The 24389-nt window shown below is 39.3% G+C and overlaps 2 protein-coding genes across 6 annotated transcripts in view; one reads left to right on the top strand and one right to left on the bottom strand.

The window, feature by feature from the left end:
- Window positions 1-7133, top strand: part of frem1a (Fras1 related extracellular matrix 1a) — a 37541-nt gene extending 30408 nt beyond the window's left edge. The window contains exons 28-37 of the mRNA XM_072687786.1: window positions 579-708; window positions 945-1017; window positions 1470-1619; window positions 2330-2535; window positions 2647-2694; window positions 2867-3037; window positions 3950-4078; window positions 4175-4287; window positions 4375-4460; window positions 4567-7133. Coding sequence (XP_072543887.1) covers window positions 579-708; window positions 945-1017; window positions 1470-1619; window positions 2330-2535; window positions 2647-2694; window positions 2867-3037; window positions 3950-4078; window positions 4175-4287; window positions 4375-4460; window positions 4567-4808 — 1348 coding nt within the window. The 3' untranslated portion in view covers window positions 4809-7133. The remainder of the gene's footprint in view (window positions 1-578; window positions 709-944; window positions 1018-1469; window positions 1620-2329; window positions 2536-2646; window positions 2695-2866; window positions 3038-3949; window positions 4079-4174; window positions 4288-4374; window positions 4461-4566) is intronic.
- A 113-nt stretch (window positions 7134-7246) lies between these two features.
- The window catches only part of usp53a (ubiquitin specific peptidase 53a), a 41007-nt gene continuing 23864 nt past the window's right edge, over window positions 7247-24389 (bottom strand). For 3 of the 5 annotated variants that reach the window (XM_072687793.1, XM_072687792.1, XM_072687796.1), the window contains 5 exons: window positions 21644-22346; window positions 19338-19405; window positions 9976-10027; window positions 9079-9806; window positions 7247-8661 (listed from right to left, as the gene is read on the bottom strand). In XM_072687793.1, the coding sequence (XP_072543894.1) occupies window positions 8585-8661; window positions 9079-9806; window positions 9976-10027; window positions 19338-19405; window positions 21644-22346 (1628 nt within the window). In that variant the 3' untranslated portion in view covers window positions 7247-8584. The remainder of the gene's footprint in view (window positions 8662-9078; window positions 9807-9975; window positions 10028-19337; window positions 19406-21643; window positions 22347-24389) is intronic. The other 2 variants (XM_072687795.1, XM_072687794.1) reach the window with 2 other exon arrangements.

Genomic DNA, 24389 nt, shown 5'->3' on the forward strand with positions numbered 1-24389 from the left:
TCTGGATGCATAAAATTTGATTAATAAAAAAGTAAGTTATGCAAAGTTACTTTTCCTTTAAATAATTAGTCAGAAGGTCAAATAAACACTCCAGTTTTAAAGAATGTTCTGGCAGTCATTTCATGGTTGAGGCTTTAAAGGGCTAGTTGCATTCCTTGCAATGAGACAAAGTGGTAATAAACGTGTCAAGCATCAAATAAATCTAACAAAGTGAGCAGGGCACAGGAATACAAACTAAGTACACAAATCTTGAGGGGCAGTGAAGAGCGCACACTGAGGAATAATAGATGACAAGAGTTTTTGACCTGTACTTTATTAGAAAATCAATTCAGTGCAAGCCTAAAAATCTAGCCAATAAACCACCAGTTAATAGAAGACTGAAAATCCACTGGAGCCTATAAAGTCAATGTTAGATTAACTGACCACATCTAAATGTCTTTGCAGCTCAATCTTTGATCAAAGTAAAAATGAAGTAAATTTGGTTTGTTGTTTTATTTATTATTGAATATTTATATTTCTATATTTAGAATATTGCTTTAAAGCTAATCAGAAGAATAAAGAGAGATCTATTTCTACAGGTTGGAGTTCAGCTGGGCCAGAGTAGAGCTGACTAAGACAGAGCAGCGTGTGTGTGAAAGCCAAGGACCGTTCTCGCTCACCATTCAGAGGATGGGCAACAAGCAGGACTCATCATACGTAACTGTTAAGGTAAAACCAATTGGGCCTCTATTTTCAGTACTGTAAGCTATGGGTAGCTGAAGGAGATTGTGAATTGGCTGTTCTGTGGGGTTTAAAATGGACTGGAAGGTTGAAAAGATTTACTTTCAGGTGTGCACTGCTACCTAGTGGTTTGCAGGGAACATTGCAGTGTCAGTGAAGTATGCTGAATGAATAAGGAGTGTAAATGTGATGTGTGTGTATTTAAACGTCTCTTCACCCCTCAGGTAAAAGAAATAACAGCATCTGTTGGAAAGGACTTCATGCCTGCTCCCTCAGCTTTGATTCAGTTTGATCCGGGTACTGTAGAGATCTTTTCCTGTTCTGTTTCCATAATTCTCCATTGCTGTGAATTTGACCTGCAACTTCAGTATTGTTGTCCTGTTAAAGGAATAATGATTGATTGATGATTGATCAGTGACCCCAAAATTGCTTCTTTAGTTTGGAAAGTTGAATGCTAGGGTAATGGTGCTAACAAATAATAGTTTATCACCATTTATTCTATTCTCATGTTTATTTTAAATAATATTTACATAGCTTTTTCATATTTTTTAAGGGAAATAAAGTATGATTATGCATTTATGATGATGATATAGGTGACAGCCTTTTTAGGTGACAGACATTTCCAGTGTTAGTTGCAATATTAACATCTTTCATTCTAAACTAATGACACTTCCAAACACCTCCAAGGCTAAAAGTTCCTGAAGCTATATAGCAGACCAAATACTGATCACCTGTGTCTCTGTCTCCAGGTATGGCTACTCAGCAGTGGAGGGTGGAGCTGTTGCAGGATTCTCTGGAGGAGGCTGAGGAAGTGTTTGAGGTGACCCTGGATTCTCCTATTGGTGCTATATTAGGAGGAAACACCAAAGCCATCATTACAATACTGGACACCAAAAATGGTCAGCAGATTTTATGTACCAAAAGTAATTCATATTTAATAATAATGAATTAATGAAGTAATTAAATAAATTAACTATTTTTAATGAACTCTCTTTATCTTCTGGAGTTAAACAAGCTATTCTTGTTATTGTCCAGTCTGGGCCGAAACTCGTGTTTCAGTGTGAATATGCGTAAACTGCTGAACTGTTACAGTCTGAATTGGCAGACTTATGTAAATGCACTGTTCTCTTTCCCAGTCAACATGCTCATGTGGGGAGCACATGGGTGGAACATGGGCTATGTGGGTTCCAAGTGGACATGAGTTCTGGGTGGCTTTGCACACGCATTTTCACTGGGACCCATTTTAGCTTATCAAATGGGCCACCATCATTACAGCCCATCCTAATCTCACATGTTAAACACTCCTGGTCCCACCATTGACCCTTGTGGGCTTTCATATATGGGGCCAACATTTTATTTTTGGCTGTTTTGTAGCTTGGTTTGAATATATGGACTGTAGTGTACAATATCAGACATCACACTCATATTTATGTCTGATATTAAGTAATTTAAAAGTAAGGGGAAATGCTTTTTTTCCATGACATGGACTCTTTACCTATAACTGTAAAGTTGCTATTTTGGAGATATGGGGTTTTGTTATATTTCCAAATGTGTTCATGGAAATGATCTTACAAAGCAGTTCTCTCACAGTTCCTACCTGACTCCACAGGGCAGTGTGGTGAGAAACCGCCCCGGAGGGGGACAAGTCTTCAGGGTAAGGAGGTACCATTAGGGCCCTATCCCAGACATGGCTCCATCCAGCTGGAGACTTTACCTATCCCTCTGGGAGACGTCAGTGCCAGAGGTGATAATTTACCTCAGATTGTTCCTTCCATTTCTAAGAAAAGACTAAGAACCAACGGCAATGGGAAGAATGTGAGTTTTTTTTTTTATAGAAAATGCAAAGTTTACTTCTTAAAGACTAAATCATATAAATCTTGCTCATGGTTATCCATAGTTTGTGTAATAGCTGATTTTCACCCATAGGTTCGGCCTTCTTCAGCCATTCGAAGTGGATCCGAGGTTGTTTACACTGTAAGCTGGATCATCATCCCATAGTTTCACAGAACCTGACATTACAGACATGCCTGTAACCGGGAGAGCAGTGCTCTGTTCCTCCGGAAATTATACTCATAAAAGTCATATACAAATCAAATAACGGAATTAAATGACGAATGTCTTACAGTTGAACCTCCTCTTATTGTAGTATCATGGAATCATGTCACTGGCAGTGGAGGATGACACTGTGCCTGTTAACACTGGAAGGAAAGCAGAAGTTCAAGTAACCAGTAGAGGACAGCAGCGTTCACTTCCAGCCAAAATCACACAGCAGCTTACAGCACTGCCTACAAACATGCGACGAGGCTCTACAGCTCAGGTAAGAAACAAATGTTGACCATCACTACAGTGACCTTCCTACAATAACTAATCTGTTTCATATTCTTAGATTTTATTTAAACAATTCTGCTACACATAGACTAAAACAGTTTCCATGACTCACCTTTGACTCTGCAGTTTAGTCCAAGACTAAGCTTAATCCACGTCCAGGAATCCAGGCTTTGGTGCCATCAAGCTGCTGATGCTGAATGTAAATTAGATCTGATATGAAATATGTGCTGTGTAATTAATTATACACTATATTTGCACAAATGTTTGTGGACACCCCTTTAAGTTCTGCCACTTTAAATTGCACCCATTGCTGACACAGATGTGCAAATGCACACATATAGACCCTGTAGCTAGGTATTGCCAGTAGAATAAGACTCTCTGGAGCAGATAAACATGATGCTATTAACACCATGCCAAATGCCAGGCGTGGGTTAGAGTGGTATAAAGCCCTGCCGCTTTGAGCTGTGGAGCAGTGGAACTGAGTTCTCTGGAATGATGGTGCTTTACCTAGTACTTTTGGGATGAGGCTGGGAGTTGGGGATGAGTTGGTGTGATCATACAACATCCTGACCTCAATAACGCTCTTGTCACTGAAAGCAAGTAAATCCTCACAGCAATGCCCCAAAATCATAGTAGAAAGCCCTCCCTGGACACTAGAGGCAGTTAATCCAACAAAAGCATGAACAAAAATGTTTTTAATTATTATTTTCAATAATAGGAAAAAATGTTTTAATACCCTTGATTTAAGAAGAAACAATGAATGGTCAAGTGTCCCTATACTTTTGTCCACATAGTATCATTACATATAAATAAATATGTAATGTGAAGTGAGCAGACCAGTTTATCATAAAGTCAATGATAAGCCTAATTAATGATAATCAGTTTATGGTTTTCTCCTCAGATTATTTCTAGACCTGTCTCTAAACCCTGCACTCCAGAGCTGAGAGGTTTCCTTCATTATAATGAGAGCATAGGTCAGCTCCTCCATTGCAATGGAATCTCCTGGAGAGCCTGGGCTGCCACTGATGAGGTAGACAACACAGCGTCTCATGTTCCTAGCAGGAATACCTATTGTTAATCAACTGATGATATCAATATCATTAGTTTCTTTTCTGTACTTATCCAGGCAGTGAATGCTCAGAAGTGCCCACAGGGATGGACATACCATAGCCACCACTGCTATCTGTGCCCAGAGATTAAAGCCACATGGAGCGAGGCTGCCAGGACGTGCCGAGAGAGGTAAGACCGAGCACAGGTTGGACTATGTAAAACCACAGTGGAAATTCCAACCAGATTTTACTAATCTTTCTTTTTTTTTTTACACAGCTTCCAAGCAAACCTGGTCAGTGTTCTATCAAAGGCAGACATGGACTGGCTGTGGGACTTTAGTGAGAGGAAGCCCTTCTGGATTGGTACTTTCCTTCCTTCCCCGTTATTTCATATCTTACTGTTTATGAAAACCTTTCAGTTTTGAACGTGCTAATGCTAAATGTGGTTCAAAAACAACCCTCTCTGCAGGTTTGAATGACCGGGAAAGTAAAGGCCGCTGGGAATGGGTGGGTGGGGAGCCTGTCTCTTACACCAACTGGAGACGGAGTCCTCCTCGAACCCGGAAGAAGGGAAACAAGAAATGTGTTTTGGTCTGGAAGAAGACAAAATGGCAAATACGAGACTGCAAGACAGGAAGAGGGCAGCGCTATGTTTGCTATGTAAAAACATCAGCTCCAAATCACCTACACCCTTCCTTACTTTCCGTCTGAGAGACTACATGATGAATGACAGGGCAGCCAGTACACAGTGAATCATGTATGTTACAGTCATAGATGCTGGACCTCAAACATAACACATTAAGTTGGCCTAAGTTCTCATAGTGCTCCAGCTCTATATGGCTTTTTTTAACTTCAGAGATATCTGAAAGTGGTTGCAGACATCAGGAGCTCATACACATCCATGAGAGAGCGCAGGGACTTTTTATGTAGTTTGAAGTTCAGATCATGCTTTTGGTCATCTTTTCATAGCTCTCATAACAGTGTCATGGACCGTAATCCACCAGAGACTTACCCTCAAGAACATTTACTTTTTGGTATTCTTTTTCCATTGCAAATGTTTCAGTCACCAAGTTTTGTCTATAAGTCAAAGAATTCACTGCTGTATATTAAAAAAATCATTGTAGTGCCTGTAACAACATATAATTTTAAAGCATTTAAACAACTCACCAGCTAGCCCAACTCCAGACAGCGGGGTTAGCTGTAATATATTACAACTAAGCCTCCCCGAATAAACAGTCCATAATCTCCATCAATACTTAAACACCCCTATAGAGATCCAAAAGGGATGTGCAAATGCACACATACAGCTTGTCTAGTCCCTGTAGAGAATTACCAACTCTCTGGAGCAGATAAACATGAACCTATTTGCACCATGCCTAATGCCAGGTGTGGGCTAGAGAGGTAAAGCCCCCCCAGTATTGAGCTGTGGAAGAGTGGAGCTGTGCTCTCTGGAATGATTGTGCTCCATCCAGTGCTTTTAAGTTGGGGTGGTGATCAGCCAACATCCTGACCTCACAAATGCTGTTGTTTTTAATAACTTTTAATACCCTTGATTTTGGAAGAAACAATGAATGGGCAGATGTCCCAATACTTTTGTCCATATAGCGTATTAAAATTGGACAGACCATGTGGTTCAAATAACATAATTGTATTAAATTGCTCAGTGTGTTACAGTTAACCCTGACTATGGCATAAGTTGTACCATTTGCACTCACGTCACTTTCAGCCAAATTTTTGTTCTCAAAACAGGTTGAGTGTGCAGCTTGAGTGTGTGAAATATATTATAGATTATTAACCTTCATCAGATGCCAAATTGTGTTGGGCTGAGGACTGCTTACCACTACCACACACATATACACACCATAAGAAACAGTGATGTTTCAGCTCACAACCACAACTAAAGCTATGCACATTATATGCCTAACTTGTGTGTAATCAAAAGCAGTACCTGAATGTGAGCTGTTTTATACTGTAAATGTAAACTGTCGCTATATCCTTTTTTTGCCTATTTATTTTACTTATGTATGTCTACTACATGTATGTTACTATATACTGACCAGCCATAACATAAACTACCTTGTTTCTACACTCATTGTTCATTTACTCAGCTCCACTGATCAGATAGGAGCACTGTGTAGTTCTGTAATTCCAGACTGTAGACCATCTGTTTCTCTGCATACTTAGTTAGCCTCCTTTTCCCCTGTTCTTCAAATGGTCAGGACCCCACTGAACCACCACAGAGCAGGTACTATTTGGGTGGAGGGTCATTCTCAGCACTGCAGTCACACATTGGTGTGTTAGTGTGTGTTGCGCTTGTTTGAGTAGATGAGACACTGCAGTGCTGCTGGAGTTTGTAAATACTGTGTCCCCTTACTGACCACTGTATTAGACACCCCACAATAGTTGGTCCACCTTGAAGATGTAAAGTCATAGACTCGAGATTAAGAAAATCTAAAGTTTTTATGGCTGGTTTTACAGAAGGTAAAAGGCTCCAGAAATTATACTGATGCTGAAGCATGTGGTCTGTAAAAATGACTGACATGGTGCATTTGGACTACATTCAACCCACTTCCCCATGTAAGACTAATGCTGGCTGAAGAGGGCAGACTATTGTAAAACAAAGAGGTGGTATTAATGTTATGGCTGATCGGTGTAAGATTTAGAGGAGTCGTATGGGCTTGAATTACTGATGCTGTAATGTTACATTTCTTTTCAATGGGAATTAAATCATTAAGAACATTTTCAGTACAAATGTGTAGTTGTGCTGCTGAAATCACTTTGGCCAACATGAATACTTCTAGTTTGTCTGTGTGTAAATCGTCAGCTTCTTTCTGGGTTAGAAAATGAAGACTCAGACTACAGCTGAAAGTTAGCCAGTCAGTTACTTTTGCACCTATCGATATGCATTCCCTGAACAAAAAATACAATCAAACAAAATGAAGGAAAATAAGACAACTGGCTAATCTTTATGCCTTATCCAGTCTGCTTATCATTAGTAGCCTATTACTTAATACAGTCTGTTGGTAAACAGAATCAGTACATGGTAACATGAACAATGTGATTTTTTTTTTATTAAACAGCTGTTAATCAATAGAAATGAAATAATATAGAAATGAATTTATAATTATTAATTACAAATAAAATCAGCTATTTTCAGTTTCGCTCACATACAAAATAAGGCACTGTTAAGAAGTGTTTGTCTAGCAATGTACAAAATGTGATCATACTTCAAAATAAAATAAGAAAAATGTACATCGTATCTCAACAAAAATATACATCACATTCAAATAAACCAATACAATGTACCCAGACCTTTTGGAGGAAATACCCATTTTTAACAAATACAAGCTATGTTTTATACCACTTTAAGACAACATTGTCAAACATGGATTTAAGTTTAGACACTCCGAGGAGTGGAGACAATCTCACGTTTGGGCCGCTCATGAAACTTAGTCAGTTTAATGTGTACATTTTTCAGTTTAACAAGACATTCAGCCACTCTTACTGCAGTGTAGAAGCTGTTCTAGTAAATGTTGGCTGTTTCTGTGGTAGATCTGGGTGTGCTTCTGAAGTCTGCAATGCTCTGTACCATTCAGATATTTAACAGTATTTAATGCTTTACTATTTAAAGTAAGGCAGATTGATTCATGTCCAACACTGGCTTGGTGTTCTAGGCTTAATAATCTAGGCTTAATATCTCAGTTTAAAAGGTGCAAATGTAAGCCAGCCATTACAAATAACAAAAAAAGTAAGTCTGAAACTATGACATTAACTCAGGAATGAAGACCGCCAAGCACTACTGGCTTAGTCTTTTCTGAAGGCCATCAATAAACATCAGGAAGCATGGAAGTAAAGCCTGACCATCCCAGAGAAATCTTCCACTTGTAGCAAAAGAATAACAAACCCCCAACATACAATAACCCGAATGCAATAAAAGCATTCATGAGCACAGTGGTGCAAACGCAGCAGATCATCCATACTCTGGCTCTAGTTTCAGTTCACTGCATTCTGAGGCGCGCAATAGCTTACATTATTCAAAAGCATATAGACATAGATTGACAAATATTAATAGAGTGAACCCAAGTTTACTTTTGATTCTCCTTTGGCTCATAAATGTGCAATAGTAAAAAAAAGTCTCAAAATGCCACAGAACTGCTTCTTGAGTGGATGCGACGCAATCCACAGGTAGTAGACACTTGGGACTTTACTTGAGGGACAAATCAATCTCTTTGGCATCAGATACATCTCCAAATTCCACCTGTTACAAGAAGCAATGTATATTCAGCATACACTGATGCAGATTTATGTGTGTCGGGTTTAAATAAAAAAAAAAAAAAACATGACTTGATTTTTTCAAAAAGGGGACATTCACATGACCTCTGATTTCAGCCATTTGTTGCAGTTATACAAGGCTCTTCTGGGTCAGGTAGAGTTTGTAACATTTATACTATCAATACTATCATACCTACTGAAAATAATGCTTGGTGTTATAGGAAGCCATGCTCATCCAGTCCTTTCAAAGAAACAGGATTCCACTTTACCATGGGTTTACTGGCGCTTTGGGCTGAAAAACAGAACATTCTTGGATCAAACACAAAGCTTTCTGAATGTTTCTTGGCTTACATATACAGTTGTGGGAAAACCTTTGATTGTTTAATTGAACATTACATTACACATTACAAAAAATAAACTTGATTTATGCATTCATAATTGCTGCTTTAAACATCTCCACCAAAAGAATCAGTGTTTTTTCACATCCAGGTCCTGGAGGGTTGCTTTCTCAGACACAACTGATTTAACTTGTCTGCCAGGTTTATTAGGTGTATTTTAGGAGGAGCATCACCAAACTCTGCTGCACATCAACACTCCAGGACCAGAGGTGAAGACTACTGTTATATGGCATTATGGCACTACTACATACAACCCCTACTTGGTACATTTATTTTTATTCTAAGTGTGGATATTGAAGCTGTGGTATTACCTGTTTCTTGCTTGTTTCTGGAGAGGTCTGGAATCTGTATGTCTGAAGGAGCTGGGGATGCCCTTTCCCCATGATCACTCTCACCAGATGATGTGTGGTCTCCTGGGTTAGAATCAGTCACCATATAAAGAGCAGGCTTTTTCTTATGGTACTTGGCCCTGTATGTGTCCGTCATGCAGTTATCAACAGAAAAGTAAGTGGTGGGGATTACAAACTCTCCTGTGGTGGGGGACCTGGTCAGAGGCTTAGGAATTTTAGGGCACTTTTCCTCACTCTCGCTGGTAGACAAATCATTCCTTTCCTGGTCAGAAAAGCCTGATTTAGAGCTGGAGTCTGATGATGAGAGCATGTTTGGTTCAGTAAAGTTCTCCAGCCACTTCTCAGGACTCCTTCTGGATAAAAGTGCTTCTTTACGAGGTGGGGATCGGGGCCTGGACTGAGAAGAGTCTCTCATGTTCTCCAATCTTAGAATGTGGGTTTTGTGGGGCAATGGAGGTGCTGAGAACTGGTGGTGACCCTGGAAGGGTGGCTGAAGAACAAAAGGAGCTGCACTATCAGTTCGAGTGAAAGCATCCTCCTGCTCAGATAAAGGACCAGCGAGATCATCAGAGCTGTTCCACTCTGAGCTGCTGGTTTTGTTTAGGAAAGGAGACATGGGGCCGTCATCTAGCTCATCTGTGGACTTCTCCATTCTCTCCAAATTAGCAGGCATGTACTGAAAAGCTCGTCTTTGGCAAGAGAAACACAATCAAGATAAATATTGTGTTAAAACCGGACAAAGATACTAATAAAACCACTTGTACACAAAAATTAAAATGCCACAACTTTCAAAATGTATCTGCAATAGGTTTTAAACACAACACACTCAGCTTTAAACCTTTCATGGCTTGAACTCACCTTTGAATGTCTGGACTCAACTGAAGATCGTCAGCTTTGTTTTGAAGATTACCTAAAACACAAACAATGCACATGAATGCAATTTTAGTACTTTAAGTATTTAACAAATTCCTCGAAGACTTCTCAAATGAAAAACACACATTAGCATTGTTACATTGTCACTTTTTTTCCCCCCAAAAAGCATTACTCAACCAAAAAAAATCTGTGAAACACACAAACTCTGTAACTTCTGGTTTTCATAAGAAAAAGAGAAATATGAGAGGATTGCTTCATACAGTGCATCTACACTGCAGGCATGTTTTGGTCAGCCTTTCGCTTGTAAGGGCATGCGGCTGTAATTCTCCAGTCTAGGCTTATATAACCAGGCTCAGAGGGGTATTGTCTTGCTGCAGTGAGGAAGTGTCTCAGTGGGGCATCGGGCAGTCAGAACTCCGCAGGAGATCAGGAACCTGTCTCCTCCACACTGCTCCAAACCAAGAGGCCCTGCTCGGACCATCCGGTTTAAACTAGCTTCTCAGTCTGCTCCCTACAGCTGGGCAACCAGGACTTTCAGCAGCAAACGCAACAAGAAAAGCTTGTTGAAAACAAGAAAGCATGCCAAGCATGCAGCAAAGTAGTGACCATGGCAGGCTGAAAAGAATAAATGTCAGCTGTAATTGTGGCACTGTGGCAATGTTGCACTGTAGTGAAGAACCTTACATCAGTGTCCATTCATCAAACCTTTTAAGAGTAAGAATGCTCTGGATCAGCTTACCCTTTAAATAATGCTAAACAGAATGACACACTGTTCCAACAGACCTTTTAAGGATTAACACTTGTTATATTCGTTATGTTTAGATTTCAATTGCCTTGTTTGATTGATTTATTGAAAACAGTAAAGTTTGCTTGTAAAAGCAAATATATCTCTCACACACACACACACACACACACACACACACACACACACACACCTTTAAAAGTTTTGCTGTGATATCTAAAAGGAGACACTAGAGGGCGCTAAGGAAACGGCCAACATGCTTTTGAGATGAACAAATTCGGATACAACTACATTAGTACATGTGGTCTGGTTGGTTCCCTTGAGCAAGGCCCTTTACCCTCTCTGCTCCCCGGGCGCTGGAGTTGGCTGCCCACCGCTCTGGGTGTGTGTGTGTACTCACTGCCCCTAACACATGTGTGTGTGTGTGTGTGTGAGTGTGTTCACTACCAGATGGGTTAAATGCGGAGGACACATTTCGCTGTACACTGTACAGTGACAAATACGTGCACCTTTACCTTTTTACAGGCATAGAGCACAAATAATATATGCACTCTTAATAATATATGTAATAATATAGCACTCTTACTCACTATATTCTAACTTCTAGTTTCTTGCTTTAACACTTGGTTACACTATGTGAAAGAATCATTTAATTAGGCAAGAAAACCCTTCCTAAAATGTGCAGATTGGTGGCATTCTAGGATTGGGAAACACATACAACAATATTTGACTGATTTGAGAGAAGAAAAAAAAACAAAAACAAAAACAGCAGGGATCTGTCAGAGCAGTAAAAATGACTAATATGCTGATGTTCATCTTTACGCTCATGTCAAATCCACTGACTTCAGGTATGAACTTAATCGAACGGATGATGAACGGATTAACAGAAATGCTCCAAATCTTTTTTTAAATTTTTTTATTTTGACTTCCACTGAAAGTTACAAAGGCTTTTTCCATATTCTGTAAATTTGGCAAACTGCCATATTGTAGATTTTATTTTATATTGGAGGTTTTTGCAGGAATTCAACATTTTAGGAGAAATTTACAAGTTGAATGCTAATGCTAATGACTTTTCACAGTAAAGCACAAAACGTCCTCCACTGTCAAATTCACAACATCTTTCCTGCTAGGTGGTGACTTCTGGTGTCCGTTTTCCCCCTTGAGATACGGACTGCAAACTCACAGAGCTAAAAGTGCACTGGCTTAGAGTTTGTGTGCGTGTTAGAGTGAGAGAGATGCGATGCGTCAGCACACATTGCTTTTTTCCCCCCTCTTCTTCCGTTATTTTTTTTTTTTCCTGGAGCATTAGCAACCAAATCCCTTCGGCCAGCACGCAATTATGAGAGGATTGGACTTCAGACCCCATTTTCTGGTTTTTTTCAGCTCCCTCATGCCCAACATGTTTAAGCTGCTAAGCTCATGGGGGATCTCTATTTGATGGCCATGACTTGACAACAATATCAATACAAAGCAAAATAAAGAAAGTGGGAAGGTGGACATTTCACAAATGTTACGATTAGTGTTTTACTGTGAAAATGCTGCACTTACAGCCCATGAAAAACCTTTTTGTAACATATTTAAACACACTGACATTTCTTTATTTTAACAAGAGAGAGACAGAGGGAACATAAGTATACTAAATAAATGTCTGCTCTTGGGCTGAACTTGCTAGGACTGTCTGATCCAGCCATGTTGGCAGCGGTTTTAAATGTTTGTGAATTAGTTTAGCAGACAGTGTATTACTAATATTTCTTTTTGAGATCTTTTAAAACCCCTTCCAGACTTCTATGCATCTGCTACCTTCTTTCTGAAGGCATCAGAGAGCTATTTGGATCTGAACATGGTGACCCCACTCACTTCAACAAGCAGAAAGAAAACCAACTTAAATGTCTTACTCCAAAATCCCCTCTAACAATGCTCTAATCATCTGCAGCTGACATGCTGTTCCAGATTCTAATTTTGGGCATTCTGAGTAGTAATAAATGTGGAGGTGTCCTAACTTTTTCCTCACAAGACAAATGCATTTCTATTACATTTTTCTTTATTAGTTCCGTTATATTACATCCATCTACTCTTTAACTGAAGATCAAATGTTTAAATATGTCAAAAAACAAAAACAAACAAACATGGGGTCTCCAGTTTTACACCCCCACATTTTCACAACTTGTTCTATTCAAAACAAAGACATGCTCTGAGACCATTCCCAGGCAGAATCAGCATTAACTACTAGTCCTAAAAAGCAACAGCGAGGGCCTGGCTGATGTTCTCTGAGGAGGCAAAAAAAGATCTGATAATAATAATAAAAAAAAAGGAAGCAGGAATTTGTCAGCAGTACAAATGACAGCTACCCACATGTAAAATCAACTGATTCCCAATGAAGCACTCTCCACCACAAACACTCTCTACAGTCACATGGGGCCAAGTAACTGACCACTGCCCCTTGTACAGAATATTAAACTCACACTGATCTGATTGATACAGAAGCATTAATTAAGGGCAGACGTACAGTATTTTATGTATAAAGACAAGCCCATGGCAGAGCTGCTGACAGCACTCCTCTGTGTAGGTGCTTAAGACAGACGAGCAGAGAAGGAAGGGCTATGGGTGGTACTGCTAAACCCATAAATCAACAGTCAGTTGATCGGGCCTGATCTGGCATGGTGAGATCATCGGAAGCACAGCTGAGGGTCACACACCTGTTTTGTGGGTTTGCTCAGTTATGATCAGAGTGAGTCAGAACTACGAAACACACACAAACGCAGGACACTGATGTGAAAGTCTCTAGTAAGCAGATTTAGTACAGTGTAAATAGAATACACACACACACACACACACACACACACACACACACACACACACACACACACACACACACACACACACACACACACACACACACTGTGCTATTACTTATGCACACACATTTGTTTTTTTTCTGTTTGCAATATGTTAAATTAAGCAATTTTTACAGTAAATGTGCTTTATAATGTGGAGAGGTGTGTTCTAAGAGGATGTTAACTTATTAGCATTTAGAAAATCAATAACACGTGTGTGTGAATACAGTATATTGTGTGCCAACACACTGTGTGCTGTGTTCTTTTTACTTATAATAAATCCAGCAGGAAATATCTTGTTCTTCAAGAGTGATGACAACATAACTAACCAACATCGCTCAGGATATATGTAGAGGGCAAATGCTAAAACTGGACGCATGTCACTCACAAAAGACGTCACAAGAAATTCTACTCCAAATGCAGGCATCACTACAAAGCTATGTCTAGTGCCGGACAAGTCTCAGCTGGGTCAGCTTACTTGTTGCTGGAAAATGGTTATAAATATTCTGACAAGATAGTATTTCAAATTATACATTTTGGTCATATCAGCTTCCATCAAACAGTTAGAGGCCATACCAAGTCCTGTACCCATTTCTAGATATAACAAGTGCACTTATCCCTTGTTCAACAATGACTACAAAAACTGTTAAATAAACAAAGTATCAACTAGAAATGGTACAAACAAGTTATGTCAAAATCATCTGCCCACAGTTTCAATGTGCCAGTGTTGGACCAGTCTGTACTATCCACAGGCATTTTTAAAGCACTTCATGTATCATTCGCACACACTTGTTTAGTGGATGATGAGTCAGTTAAGCCTGGAGGGTATAACCAAAGTCTCTGACTCACACCATAGAGACCTTGCAAAACCGAGAAACATAATACAGATAAAGAAAGTGGAATTGTAACTAGATTAAGAAAAGCATGCAAACAAAAGCGCCTGGGCAAAAGAGATTTCCTCTACTGTATCAGTGTATAACATCCACTGGTATTTGGGGCGGGTGGGTACAAGTACAGTAAAGGTCTAATATGTTTGTTTATATGTTTATAAAATCATATACAACCATAACTCTTTAGTTATGTTATTCCAATCCTCTCTTTAGCAGCTTCTGGTGCTGTGACTTCAGAATGATATATGTAAATGGCCTTCATTTCAAATGTAGTCTATGCTGAAGCCCTCTTTCGAACTTGATGTAGGATGAATAAAAAAAATGGAACATCACAAGAGAGAATTTTATTTTTACTAGTAATTCATTCATCATCTTTAGTAGCTCATTTCTGGGTAATGTGGCTAACAAACCTACTACACACTTCACAGCTGTAAACAAAGCCACAGGCCTAAATCCCACCCAGTGAGGCCTCAGAAATGCCTCATGAATCAAAGATTAACTACATTAAGGGTTTTGGTAGATTGTAGTTTAGACCTGGAAATGGCTGTAGAAGAAGTCTGGCAAAGATAGACTATGTGATATTACTGTGATTAGATTGCTGCTACTTTTTTTTCTCTGCTTTCCCACTTTTCCTATTTATGTCCACCCTTCTTATATTCTCGATTTTTTTATTATTATTTTATTTATTCAATAATTGCTCTTTGGGTGTAACTGGCACCATGAGATCTCAATTTTGTTCCACCCCATGTACCACATGTAATGCGAATGACAAAATCTCCTTGAATCCTTGAATCTATTCTTATAATTGTAAGGAAAGAAATCAACTGCCTTGTGTCAAAGTGAAAAAACAAAAATGCAGACAAGATTTTTGCATGGCTGCGACAAAATATAAACCATACAGTACTGTAGTTTATGGTAGTCCAGGTAGTCCATATTCTGACTCCAGTCTGTAGTCAGAATATGTTGTTTTCAATACATTTACAGTTAGAAGGACTGACCTCTCTGAACTCCAGCCCCTGTATGTCTTTCTTGAGGAGGTATTTGAAAATAGTTACGCTAAATATATAACGCACAAATAAATAGCGTTACATCTCATTTTCTCTGGCTGTACTGTACTGTATATTATTGAAGACTGGAGGATTGTCTCCTCAGGTTTCCCCAATATGAATGACAATAGGTATTCTCGGCCACACTCCTCCACTGGTCACATGGCAGTCATACAAGAAGGCAGCAGTAGAAGTGTGTTCACATTTCTGAGAACAGCATGTTAATACATGCTCTGGGAAGTTCAGAAACATTCTTGGCTGGAAATATATCCAGTGTGACGTAAAACTACACAGGCAATGACAAGCCTCTGTGAAAACAAAGGAAAAAAGTGGATGGGTATACAGTGAGATGGTCTGCCATATGGCTATTTAACAAGCTGAACTTTCATCCACTCCTGCTGACTTGACCTTTAGCTGCTGGGAAACAGTGCCGCTCTCAGCCTGGAAATGTGTGAACACAGCACTAAGATTAAACAAAATGATGCTAGCATAAACGAGACAGTTGCCATTTGAGCAAAGGAGGGAAAACCGCAAGACAAAGCACCTCCTTTTTAAACACACTCTCACAAATTTAATCAACACAGCAATTCTGGCCAGAACAGGGGCTGAAGGTAGCTGCTTACAGAATAGCTGAACTTTGAGAGGGAACTTGCATGATCCCAAATACACAAAACAAAGGTTAATGCTTTGCTTCATTCCTTTCTCCTGTCTGTTGGAAAGGATTTGACCATAATGGCCAACGGACTCAGCTCTGCGCTGTCTGAAAGACGGCCCACACCGCAGACAGTAGGTCTGAACGGGTGCCAAACGGACACATTCAGATGCCAATACAATCTGCAAATGGGACGGAACAAAAACAGCAGGAAACCCAGCAGCTCTAAAATAACCTCACATATACAGCGTTACGCAAAAGTTTGATAACCCCTGCTTAAATAATATGCGATTGTCTAGGTAAATACAAGTTTATATTGTCTACAGAGACTCATCGTAATTCTAAATCATAATTATTGTTTATTGGCTTAATTTAACCTTGAATGTTAGGTTTGTTTGTTTGTTTTCACTTCAACTAATGATTGTTTTAACAATCAATTAATCTGTCAATTATTTTTTCGGTTAAGTGCGAACAATAATTCAATAATTATAGAATAAATTAGTAAATGAAAATAACTAATTTATTCATAAATTAAACACTGCACTGTATTGGAGTGAGGCAGGATGAATTGCCTTTAGTTTGTATGTAGTGTCTTCACTCCTACTTAAAACTTGAAGCTTAATCATTAAACGTGCTTTATAAAAACATGTAACTTGGACACAATGGTGGTATTTAAACATTGCTTAAGCGAATTAAACTGATAATAAAAGTAACACACACACCATCACGGTCATTGTCCAGTTAACAAGCAAAAACAGCATGTGCCGTCCCGTGCTGTGCCGGTTTGCATAGTGTGAATGCGCTGTTACGTTTCCTCACTATAAAACTGAACAAACTCGGGATATTGTAGTGACTGTGCTCCCACACTTTTGCAGATTTAAGCCGAACCTTCTTTTCTGCGTCAGTCATGTTTCATTTTGTGGAATGTTTTTACTTCTTGATGTTAAACTTATTTTGAAGATTACGCCTCCACTATGGCTCGCTCTGTTTAACTCTCTCTTATATATTTATTTTTTCCAGCTTAGACGAAGCGCCGCAGGTGGCAAAAGCGGATATGACAAGGCGAGCAACACATAAATCGCCCAACACAACGAATCAATAATGAAATTCGTTGCAAACACTTTTAATAATCAATTATTATCAATTTTATTGATTCTTTGTTGCATCCCTAGTTCACTTATTTTCAAAACAAAACGAAGAGACAGATAGCAAGACAGACTGAGAGACAGAGCCAGAGAGAGAAAACAGGGACAGAGAAGCAGATATGACAGGAACAGAGAGACAGTGGCAGAGAGACAGAGGCAGAGACAAAGGCAGAGACAGAAGCTGGGAGACAGAGAGATATAGGCAGAGGCAGGGAGACAAGGAAACAGAGGAAAAAGAGACTGAAAGACATACAGGGAAACAGGGAATAGAAAGAAAAAGTGAAAAAGACAATCAGGGAGAGAGAGAGAGAGCAAGAGAGACAGAGAGACAGATAGGCAGAGACGGAGAGACCCCAAAACTGGACAGTTTTTTGCACATTTTCAGCCTCTGGCTGTTAATAAGTCAACAGAACCATAAATAAAATAAAAAAAGAAGAGAGAAGGCTAAACCCTGCAAGCCTGAAAACCACATTAAAGCTTTTGTGTGAAACTGTGCCAGCAAACACTTGCATGGGTACAGAGACCCTCAAAGGTCAGCATGAGGACAGCCCTGAACGCTGTCCTTTCCGCTTCAATACATCAACTGAAAGCTTACATAAACCACCTTCATCGGGGGAAAAATAGACCCCCGCCCCCCCTAAACTCCGCCTCCTAGCACTGACAATCAGGACAAACGCTTTGCTGCCTGACACCATTCGCCCCTTTACCTCACCAGTTCAGCTGCAGCGTGATGGCAGGGCATCATGAGGGAATGGTGGGGGAAAACACACGAGTGAGCACACAGCCGTGAAAAAGCTTTTTGTTTAAATGTGCGTGGGGGTTTAAATGCCACCCTACAGACGACACAATGAATGACAAACGCTTGTCTGTCATTTATTCTTTTTCCCCAGCCCCCGTGAGTTCATTCTGACTCGCCTCCGCAGAGAAGAAAAACACCCCAAACTGTGATTCTGAGAAATGCTAGTTTCTTGTTTTTTGGGGACATTGTTTATAGTCCATCGCGGCTGGCAGCAATGTTGTTTTCCTGTCTGATCTGTGTGTGTGTGTGGGGGGGGGGGCGCGTTTGACCTCCTGATTGAGTCTGATGTGTCGAGCTGAAGAGCGAGACGGGCCAGACAGAACAGGATGCAGACAGTTATAATATTCTATTTACTCTCCCCCACACCCTGACTCATCTCTGTGTAATCTCTTTCCATCTAGTCACAACATAAAAATAAATAAACATTGTGCCTATACTTGGACCTGCTTTTACTTTCAGAGTCAGTTTGGTGGGGACTGATTTTATTAAGCTATGATACGAAACAATGAAAAGAACCATGGATGTAGAGCATTCTGTGTGTTTTGCATTTAGCAGAAACCCTGACATCAGTCACTGAAAATCACTGCATGCAAAGGGATTACATCATCGCTACGCAAAAACCTTGTGTCGATGTTTTTCACTTTTTGACTGTTTCAACTGGACAGTTGTTCTTTGCATGGAGTTCAAATTTAATGATGAAAGGACCAACAGAAATGATCTTTACATTGACTTCTATTGAAAGTATAAATTAAGAATGTAAATTTCAGAATGTTTTTGCAAACCTGTGCAAATGACTGTGCAAGGTCTGTGCAAATGTTTTAGGCACTTGAGAAAAATTCTCATGAAAAGGCTCCTTATCTAGCAACTCAGCAAAACACTGATATTAAAATAAATACAAAAATGGTGGTTTTACGCATCACTGCATTTATTAAATATCTTATTATTATATTATTATTTATTTATAATCATCATCTAATGCCTGCTTTGGTAAATCAGTGCTTAATTATGTTTGAATCAGGTGAGGTGGTGTCAGAATTTAACATATCTATGTGCTGGTTGAAGGCGTTCAAGAGAAATCAGGAGAATCAGGAGAAACCAAACTTAAGCTGAAGCTCACAGATCAACTACTTTTAAAACAAGACATTTGTTACTTTTAATATATTTATGTTTACTTGTATCAGAAACTCTTTGAACTCTGCAATATACGTTTGACTTTATTTCAGTATTTATGGTGCTTACCATAGGAAAATGGTGTCTGTGAGATGTCCGACTTCAATTCATCGTACCTCCGAAAGTGATCGAGGTCCCTAGAAATAGACACAAAATTGAGTGACAAAAAAATAAATAAATAAATAAAAATAATAATAAATAAATCCCCAAATTGCCTATTCAATGCACTTTGCTAAGTAGTCTTCTAAAATGTAAGAAAATCCACAGCCTGGCATCTTTCTCACTCATCACTGGCCATGAAGGAACTTGCTCCAACTCTTAAAATGATCATTTTCTGGTGAACTTTTGCAACCATAACAGCATCACAAAGCACTTTGCAATATAGCAATTGACATCTATTTACAGTATATAAATGTGACAATAGTATGAATGTCTGGTAAACAAATGTTTTATACTAAATACTGAACATGGGTAAATAGCAAAGCACTTTGTAAGTCGCTCTGGATAAATGCCGTAAATGTAATGTAAATGAACATGTTTATTTTCATGAAAAGAAAGTCTATGTTAAATTTTCAAGTGAACCATTACAACAGCACTAGAACTGAAATACAAAGTATGTACAAACATTTACATCTTTATTTATCAGAACATGAAAAAGTGATAAAGTATATATATATTTTATATATTTTACAAACAAATATTTCAAAGTCAGAATGCTTAAGAGTTCATTTCATTTGTTAAGTGAATTTGTTTAGCAAAGGAGACTTTGCATGCAAAGAGTCTTGCTAAAATGAGTAAATGTCCTCAGAACCTTTTCTGATGCTAGAAAAGTCATTTAAATTCTTAGCACATGTCCAACACCAACAGTAGAAAGAGATGAAGATGAAAAGGGGGAGCTGAGGGAAATGGAATTTGAATTTCCCCTATTTTTAGACATTTGCCCTTAACTCATTAGAAAATACAGCAGAGGCCACTATTTGTTTTGCTGACAGCATCCCAGAAAACTTAAAAAAATTCACCAGAGAGATGTTAATTGGCAAGGCTTGACTGTAAAACTACAGCACTGACGACAGCAACATCTTGTTAATTTACATAATCTTTGTATTTTTAAGGAGTGTACGCTTCTACACAAGACTGGCAAGACTACAGCGCAACAACTTCTAGCAATACCATATAATTTTAACAAAGACACACAAGTTAAGCAGCTTTTAACATCAGACTACTAGAGCTTAGTCCACAGTTGTAGCTCACAATAGATAAAATTGGTTTCTGACAAAACCTGAGAGATGAACCTGCAATTAAAACAATTCCACAGTTTCCAAGTGCCAACTTTAATTGGGACAATATTGGTCACATTTTATTAATAATAATAATAATAATAATAATACACATTTTAATCACATTCAAACATTTTTAAAATGGGGCTGTAAAAATGATAGAATTTATATTCTTAATTGGCCATTTAGTCGCAATTATTAATCTTTTCATCTGTGTAATGCTGCCAAGCAAAGCAGACATTAAGCTTTTTACCCATGAGCCTGTCATTTATGGAAACACAGAGTCTCCTCGCCAAACTGCTCTGCATGTCATCAGGAAGGGGCTGTAAAAAGTTCCTAGTTTACAACAAGTAATAATTTTATATCTGGTCTGTAGGTTATTAGTTGCTTCTGGCCATGGATCTGTAATACAAATAAAACATGCCCTCCGTTGTTACCCAGATTGCTACATAAAAGAAAAGTATTATTTCAGCCTATGGTCTACAATGGCCTTTCGTTTCTGATCAAATGCTTTTCACAAGCAAGTGAGCAAAACAGTCTCAAACATATACAGCAGAAATGTACACTGCATAGATGGTATCTATCTGGACTCTGCTCATTTTAAAACTGCAGGCAAAACTTTTTTTTTTTAACTATTCTTTACAGTCTCTGCACTACGAGTGTGGGCTGAACAGACAACGGAATGAGAATCTCAAGTGCGATAAACTTTGGCTAAGAAAGGCCAACCAACCATTATTCACAGCTTATCAGCAGGTTTAAGCAGTGTCAAACAGTATACGACTCAATTCCTTATACACAGCAGTAGCCCAAATAAAGCACAAGAATTCTGAAGCAACATGATGTTAGAAATGAAGAAACTTCAGGAATGTCAATTTAATAAGCAATTAGAATTTCAAGTTCAACATTTCATAAACATTTCCAGATAAATCCAAAAGCTCCAACAGCATTTTAAACAGCACTTGCTTTGAATCAAGCAGAAACCAACTCATTATGACATAATTTTCATCATATTCAAAACTACAACCAACAAACTATCAAACAACAATAGCAAACAAAAAAGGTCAACTGATGAAAAGCATCACTGAAACCCTCCCTTACCTGGACATGTGTACCTCAGGAATGGGCCGAAGTTCTTTGCTGCCCAAGTTCTCCACCACGGGAGAGTCCAGGTTAGTGGAGCCGTTGCTGAGCCTGTCACTGCTCTCGTAGCCAGACTCTGTTCGCTGGATCTTCCAGTTATCATTTCTAACAGTGAGGCTGTTAACTGTACCTTTAGTCCTTTCCTTTTCGCGGCCTTCTGAGTCCAGCGAGCTCCTGCTCCCTAACTCATGCCGCTGCTCGTCCTCATAAATGGTCATCAAACTTTTTGGTTTACCTTCTTCGCGTCCAGACCAAGCCGAATCACGCTCGTAGAGCGGCCGTTCCTGTCTGGGGGCGTGTCTGCGTGTTCCGGGGAGCTGTCGGTCATCATCACTGCTGAGGATGCTGTCAACGTTCAGGGCCTCTCTCATGGGCCTCCAGGCTCGGGTGGGGCGGCTGCGCGAGGCTCCGTTGGACCGCTCTCGTGAGTCCTGGCTACTGTCTGTATCATAACCGTTGGAGAGGTCAGATCTCGGAGGGTGGAGTGGGACGCGAGGCTGGGAGTGTGAACGTGGCGGGTGGACTGCACGACTGTTTGTGTAAGGTGGGCGCTCAGCCCGTATTGGGCCTCTGCCCTGACTGCTGTAGAATTTAGACTCCATGGCTTTAAACCCATTCTCAGGAGGGGAGAGTGAGCGGGAGGTCCTGTCCGAGGCTGCATCTGGGAAAAGAAAAAATAGGGATGTATACAACAATTTCCAAAAAGTACATTAAGTTTCTTTATATACATAAGCAATTCCGTGATATGAGGCAGGACTTATTAAAGAATCTGAGCAGACTGGTTCTTTTAACCCATTTTATATTTAATTTTAAACAGTGACTACAATCCAAAACACACATGGTATTATTACATATAAGTAATATAGAACTCTAACAATAACTACTTTTATTCAATATTTTCTATATAAATTAATCTATGTATAGCACTCATATTGCTCATTTCCAACATGTGTGAAGCCCAATAACTCTCCCAATAACTAATTTCAGTGGAGAACAAAATTCTTTTTTAATTAATTTTGAAACCAAACCCTTCATGGTGTTTCTACAACTGAATATTTCACTCTTTTTACAGGCATCACACGTCCGTTTAGTGTGAGTACAGAATGTGGAGAAAAGACCATGATACAAGGGTCCAACATATCCATCTCTGACACATGGGGGAACACTCTTCTAGCCTCACTGACCTTTTCCTTGATGAAGGTGGAAGCTTGACTGTTTGAGCTGAACAATGCTGATGTTGTGATTGTCCAATAAGCTGGTATAGGTTCCCTGATCTAGGGCTAATGTGTGACATTCTATTGTCGCTCTGTGGTTGCCAGGTCCACCGACCCCTTCTGCTCTTTGTGTGCAGGACAAGTGAAATCTTGGAGTCTTGGCAAATGGAGCAGGCAATGCCCTTTAGTAAGAGCCTGTCAATGGTCACCAAACTCTTCAGAGAGATACGTTTGGGGACAGACGGTGTGTACATAAAATAAACGTTGCCAGGTCAATATTTCATAACTAAGAACCAGCATATGGCAATAACTAAAATCATATAATTAGAGAATCACATTCCAGGTGTTTTCCATCAGAAACAAATATTACCGTGCAAATAAATGGTTGTAATTTTGTATAAGTCTTTTATTCTATGGAGTTTTAGAACAGTAAGTGGTTTGTGGACATTAAAGTTTCAATAGTAAAGTAATTATTGGATGAGTGTTGTTATTGGCCAACAGTCAAGGTTTTAATAGGAGTCTCAGAAAAGAAAAAAAAATGTGTTTATTTCTAGTGAACATCACTGCCTGAGGACATTAAAGCAAAATGGTGCCCGCATGACCTTAGTGCAATGTATCATGCCAGTGTGAATACACCATGTTCCTAAAGCATAGCTGCCCAATGAAAGATGAGGCAGTGCAGTGTTTGACATCAACTTATCCCCAGACATTTACACTTAAGCCCATCAGGTATGCTTTACTTTGACACTGGCCCCTATAATGACTGCTTTTCCAAGTAATGAGGGACGTATGTACATTCCATACACAGACATGCCTAGGTTTTTTTTCTTTATTATTACAGTCCATTAGCAATTCAGGGCAAAAGTAACATTAACTTATCAATGGGCCCATTAGGACAGTGCCAGGTTTCCCCCCTTTATTCCCGTGTGTGTGTGTGTGTGTGTGTGTGTGTGTGTGTGTGTGTGTGTGTGTGTGTGTGTGTGTGTGTGTGTGGCTTGGGGGTATTTTTCCAATGCATAGTTAGACATTTTCATTTGTGTAAATGGAGAGGAAGACTTGGAATTGGGTTCTAATCTCACAAAGACACTTCAATGAGGTCGAAAGTGGAGAAATTTGAGTAAATGTACTGCAGTGACAGCTATGTGAAATGGTGTGTGAGCTAATATTGGCTGGGATGCTGTATCAATCACTAAATATGAAACTACAGGGCTTTTACTTGGGAGAGGTCAGCCATTTACTCCCATTTTGCTGACTATGTTGGAAAATGATGTTAAATCACTTTATGCCTGCTTTTAAGAGTGTATGTGCGTGAGGGTGTGCACATGAATTTAATACCTCAGAATGGGAGCAGATTCAAACTTTGTGTGTCAATGCCCACATCAAATTACGAAAGTGGTCTACATGCCAAACAGCTAATTATGCTTTATTACACTTTCTACTGATTCGAAAGAAAGTTTTAAAATAAGCTTTTCAGCTTATACATGACTTTT

Source organism: Salminus brasiliensis, chromosome 9 (assembly GCF_030463535.1).
Source record: "Salminus brasiliensis chromosome 9, fSalBra1.hap2, whole genome shotgun sequence".
Taxonomy (NCBI): domain Eukaryota; kingdom Metazoa; phylum Chordata; class Actinopteri; order Characiformes; family Bryconidae; genus Salminus; species Salminus brasiliensis.